Here is a 6,000-nt window from a genome sequence, read left to right as displayed (position 1 = left end):
TGGGCGGCCGGGGCCTCCACGTGGCGCCGCTCGAGGCTGCGCGCCGCGGGCAGGGGCGCGGGTGGGAGCCCAGGGCAGCGCTGGCGGCGTTTTCCGCGGCCGCCAGTCAGCGGCCGGGAGGGAGAGGCGGGTCCGCGCGGCCTGCTCCCCGCCTGCGCCCCTGGGCGGCCGCAGAGATGCGGGGCGTGGGGGCGGGTGCCTCGCAGGGCCGGGTCCCGCTCCGCCCGGGCCTCGCCGCCGCCCCCGCGAGGAGCACTGCGGTGTCTTCTTGCTCCAAGGAAATCAGATCCGAAATTAGAACCGGGGAATCCCTTAGCCTTCACCGTCCTACAGCCAGCTCATATGTCTTAGATCGGATGAACTATAACATTAAAAAGACAGGTTATCTTACAACTCGGTTCGTTGTAACTAGGATGACAGATTACATTTTAACTTGCAGGGTATATAACCTTGGGTTACCGAAGGCAGCCAACGACGAGGCTGCCACCCTCGGTCGAGTTGCCATTGCTGAGGGGCGAGGCTTTAAGGATGGGGGTCAATTCCTAATTCTTAACAAGTGCTATTGTTCAGTTCTAGGTCCTTCCTTGACAAAGACCCATCGTCGAGTGCAGCCCTAGTGCAGTTTGTCGTTCATGCCAGTATTTTATAAGCGACATTTTCAAACTATGTGAAGATCCATTTTAAGAACATTTATTCCTCTGTGATGGAGAAGTATGAAAAAATTGGGAAAATTGGTGAAGGATCCTATGGAGTTGTTTTCAAATGCAGAAACCGGGACACGGGTCAGATTGTGGCCATCAAGAGGTTCCTGGAATCGGAAGATGACCCTGTCATAAAGAAAATCGCCCTCAGAGAAATCCGCATGCTCAAGGTAATGGGACTTTTCAGGGACTAAAACTTTGAGGTAAATCGCGTTATGTTAAATAAGTGCCTTGAGATGTGGTTGCGTGTCCTTCCTCCATAGACTTTTGTCCTGTGATACAAATGGGACATCTCTGAGTAAGTCACCAATTATATAACAAACTAGAAAGCAGAGATGTAAATGTATTGCAAGGTGGTTTTCACTTTCAGAGATGCTGTGGGATATTTTTTTTTCCTTCCCAGTAGCTTCTCTTCCATGCCACCTGTAGACCTGGTTCTTCAGGAGCCATCAGCTTTGATAGCATAAGAACTTAACCACAACTCAAGTTTGCTAGCATTCATGATTTTTGAACTCCGAGGCTATCTTCTGTTGATGTTCTCAGTCCATTAAGAGAATGAATCATTCACCTGTTTTCAAACTGCTAGGAACTGGACAGGTTTTCATTACACCTCACATTTGTCTACCGCTGAGCATCATAATGTCCTGTCTCGAGAAGGATTCTTCCCAAAGAAATGAAATGATCACTTTTAAAACGTTTATTGGTTAACCCTAGAAGACCATAATAGCATAGAGGAGGGGTGTTTATTACAGGCTGAAACTATTTTTTGTCCTCTGATGGAAAGAGGCTTCTTTTCTGAATTTCTGTGAAAATGAAACCCAAACACAAGGTAGAACATGACATGTAATGAATGCAGTGGGGGCTAACTTAGTTTCAAATAGTTAGGGCCTCTGTGTTCTGACATGTGTAACTAACTATATGATAAGGAAAGAGCAACCTCGTGAGAGATGAGTGGAATACTCAGGGGATTTTTTTCTTACCCCTGCTTCTTCATTTCTCTAGTCTTCTCTAAAAGTTTCCTTTCCCCCCATGAATGGTGTATGTGGGGTTATATCTCTGGATTAGGACCCTGATTGGGAAGTAGCTGGCTTTGGATAAATTAAAATGGATGAGTAATAAGAACGCTTTCTGTATTTAGGTTTAGAATGTTCTTTACCATTCTAAATAGACATTCTAAATAGAATGTTATCTATTCTGCGAAGACACTTCCAGTCCATCACCACCCCCTTCCCAAAGTTCTCCCCTAGGAAGGAGTAAGACCAGCAATGTTTGCCCATCCTATCACCTGGACCGCTCTGCCCCAGCCCACCTGTCCCCAGGGAGAGGTTCTCACCATTTCCCTTGGGCTGATGGGCAGTTTTTCACTTTCTCAGGCTATTCCTAGAGGAGAAGGTGATAATTGTATTTCAAAGAGTTCATTTATTCTCAAAAAAAGAAAATCTGCTTCTGTTTCTTTCTGATTCTGAAGGTCACCTGTGAATGCCTCTCTGAAACCTCTCACCACTCTTTAGCAATATTGTGTTTACAGGTGTAGCGCCCTGAATTAATTGAGGTCCTCCAGGATGGGAACCTCACCTTTATATCTCCATATCAACTACTTGGCATGTAGTAGGCCTCCAATAAATGTTTTTGTTGGATAGAAAAAAATCGTTTAAAAAAAATAAGCTCTTGGGGCCGGCCGAGTGGCTCAGTTGGTTAAGAGCTCGCTCAAGAGTTTGAGCTCTGAGCAACAGCGGTTCGAGTCCAGCCCGAGCTGAGCTGCCGCTGAGCTGCCAACAGGTAGCAGGATGGCTCAGCTTAAAAAAAAACAAAAAAACTAAAAAAATAAGCTCTTAGGAAGGGTAGGTGTTGCCCATAAATTAGGAAGTCAGATGTGTTCTCTTGAATAACTGAATACTGATATGCTTTAAAGGATAGAATTGTGTGTGCAGGAACCTGATTTCAAGGCACCCAGCACCCCGTGCTCCAAAATTAAGTGCGCAGATATAGATTTCCCTGATCTATGTGACATGATGAGACTAGATTTTGGTAGAATCTGTTGCTTTAAGCCTTTTCAGAATTCTGTGATATTCCTAACACACAATGGGTACTTACTTACTGAGTGAGTGAATTGAAGGTATATTAAATAAAGTCATATTTTCTCCGTTTATTTACTCAGTAAATACATATAGGGCCCCATTGTGCCTAAAACAATGTTTATATGAAGTTGTACAACACTGTCTTTCAGACGCTTATCTCGTGGAAGGGAAGTAAGATGAATTTCCCCTCAGCTCTCACTCCTGGTAAACTCGGTTCCCAATGGGCAGGGCCTGTGTCATTCACCCTATGTCCCCAGGCCTGGCAAGAACCGTCTAAATGCTTGTTGAGAAATGAAAATGAAGTGTTTGGAGGCACATTCGAGTTAGACTTTGAGATGTTTAGGGAGACATGGAATGAGAGAGAAGGCATTCAGGGCAGACAGTCTATCCTAGGAAAAGGTGCATAAGTGGAAAGCAGTAAATATATTGAAGGAACACAGATAATAACCCCAAAGTCGTGGCCAAGATGCCTGCTGAGTACTAACAGGCCAGAGAGAGAAGGGAAGGAAAGGAAGCGATGGTCCAGTGGGAGGAGGTATGAGCAATTTCCTGGAATACAAGTCTAACCCTGGGATGTGATGGTTAGCACATAGCTGCATCTTGGTCCCAGGTGGCTTTGGGGGTTTGGAGCCTGGCTCGATGCAACATGTAGCCCCTGAGAACAGGAAATCGGTGTGGTATAGGCATGTGTTTTAGGGCCCCATCTGACTGGAATTGAAGGCAGAGCTTCAGTGCCCATGGCAAGGAGGAATACCAAGTGTTAGCAAAGCATAGTTCCGTGTGTGCAGGAGAGGGTTGCAGCTCAGTGACTCAGGGAATTTGAGTTCCTAGGGTTTTCCCTGCACATCTCTGCTGTGCAGGGATGACCCCTGCTAAGGTCATGAACTAGGAGCCAGAAGGACTGAGGCTGAAAGTACCACAATGACCTTAGCCAAAGCAGGTGAGGACAGGCAGGGGCTGACCCCCTGACCGGTTCCATTACGACAAGGAAAGCTAGAAGAGCAAATATAGAAGGCATTGAATGCCAGGGTAAGGAGTTTGACTTTTTCCTGAAAAGAAGGGAAGCTAGCTAAGATTTCTTTTTTTTTAATTAGAACGTTATTATTTGCAGACTTTTTGATTTCATGGATCAGTAAAATTTCAAAAAAAAGTATTTTTTTACATATTGGGATAGGGTTGTCAGCATTTTAAAAAACCAACTACTGTTACCATCAGTTCATAAAAAAGGGATATTTTAGTATTTTTTAAAAATCTAGGAAAGATACAATTTTAAAAAAGAGCACTGTCTTCCCAAGAAAGAAAAGTTGACAGCTATAAATAACATCTACATAGGTATATTTCTCTGGTGTGAGTGAGTGTATGTGTATAATTGTGTGTATGTGTGTGTATGTATCATTGCCCTTATTTTTCTCATTTCACTATCCATTGATGAAAATAGTGACATCATTTGTTTGGTGTAATCTAAATCTTATGGAAGTAAGTACTATGTCTAGGAACAAAAGGATTCCCCAGATCAGGTAATGTGCTGCTAGATAGGATTTACATCTGATACAACAGAATAGTAGTACTACAAAAGAATTGGAATGGTCCCTTGGATTATAGAATAGGATTTAGCCTGTATCCATCCTCAGAGAAGTCCTTGTATGTATGTTTTTTTAATCTGTTTATTTAACAACTTAAAGCAACTCCCAAATGTTGCTATGGACTCTTTTAAAAATTATATTTGTTTCCTCTTAAGCAGATATGATTAAGGGAATGAATTGTCCAGCAGTCAGTTGTGTAATTTTTAAGGCAGCATATCTACAATGTTTTCCATTCTTGTATGAAAGCATATGTGAAGATGTAGCTATCCATTAGTGAAGGTTTTTGAAGATGATAATTATAAAGAAACCTACTTTGCTAATATTTTTAGAAGACACTTTTTTCTGAAAGTTTGAAACACTTTTAAAATAGCATTTTATCATGCCATTTGGGGAAAAAGAGTGACATTTTTATGAGAAAAATTCAGAGCTTATACTAATAAATTGCTTCCTAAACTAAATATAATTCACTCTTCACCAAGAAGTCCTACTGTAGTTAGCCCTTTAATGTTTTAATTTTGAATCATAGTTTTTCTAGGTTACATAATTAGGCTTTAAAAAAAATAAACAACTGCTCCAGTTAAAATCAGCCAGCTCTTACTCACTTTAAGAACAAATTAAGTTCCATTCTAGTGGCAGTAATAAAATTATACTGCAATAACTGAGCTGAAAGCAACTATCCTACCCTTTCTCAAATTCATTTTCCATTATGGAATAAGAGGGAACAATTCAATATTTTCAGTCATTGTTTTTGTGAGATACCTGTGCATAATATAGTTGACATGTATTCATTTGGCAAATTTTTACAGAACTCCTGCCACGTGCCAGGCACTGTTCTGGGCTCCTGCCCTCACAGTTAAGGAGAGACTGAGAGTAAACAAACAATAATATGTCAAGTGGTGAAAAATAAAACAGTATAAGGACCGAAAGAGTGGAGGGGCTTGCTTTTTTATGTACAGTGGTTAGGAAAAGACTTTCTGATGAATGACATTTGAGGAGAGACTAGAAGGAAATGTATGAGAGACGACTCATGCAGCTATCCAGGGACAAGCATTCCAGGCAGAGTGAATAGTAAGTACGTACAAGTATTCCAAAGCAGGATGAAGTGATGTGCTCTATGCATGTGCTGGTGTGTTTTAGGAGGAGCAAATAGATCAGTGTGTCTGCAGCACAGTAAGTAGTGGTGAGGGTCATAAGAGATGAAGTTAGAGCAGTAAAGGGGTCAGATGTGAGGGCGTTGGAGGCCACGGTAGGGACTGTGGTTTTTACTTTGAATGAGATGGGAGCCATCAGAAGGTTTTGAGCAGAGGGATGCCTTGGCATGACTTATTTCCTAGCAGGATTTTTTTGGCAGGACTTATTTCCTAGCTGCTGGTTGCTTCAGCTCCATAGGCAGAAAGATAAGGTGCAGGACTGTTGGAGTAATCCAGGTGTGGGGTGATGGGGTTTGGGTCAGAGTGGTAGCGGTTAAGGTGGTCAGATTCTAGATTTATTCTGAGAGAAGGGCACGTAGGAATCTGATGGTTGAATGAGAAATCAAGAATGACTCTAAAGTTCTTGACATGAGTAACTGGAAGAATGAAGAGATCATTTACTGTGATAGGGAGACCCAAGTGCAAATTTGGGGAATGGAGATCAAGA

At 42.4% G+C, this 6,000-nt stretch overlaps 1 protein-coding gene across 1 annotated transcript in view; it reads left to right on the top strand.

The window, feature by feature from the left end:
- The first annotated feature begins 219 nt into the window (after positions 1-219).
- Positions 220-6,000, top strand: part of CDKL1 (cyclin dependent kinase like 1) — a 60,335-nt gene continuing 54,554 nt past the window's right edge. The window contains 1 exon segment of the mRNA XM_019630501.1: positions 220-871. Within this exon segment, the coding sequence (XP_019486046.1) occupies positions 704-871 (168 nt within the window). The 5' untranslated portion in view covers positions 220-703.

This window comes from Hipposideros armiger, unplaced genomic scaffold (genome assembly GCF_001890085.2).
Source record: "Hipposideros armiger isolate ML-2016 unplaced genomic scaffold, ASM189008v1 scaffold_918, whole genome shotgun sequence".
NCBI classification, from domain to species: Eukaryota; Metazoa; Chordata; class Mammalia; order Chiroptera; family Hipposideridae; genus Hipposideros; species Hipposideros armiger.
This window is presented reverse-complemented; position numbering and strand designations above follow the sequence as displayed.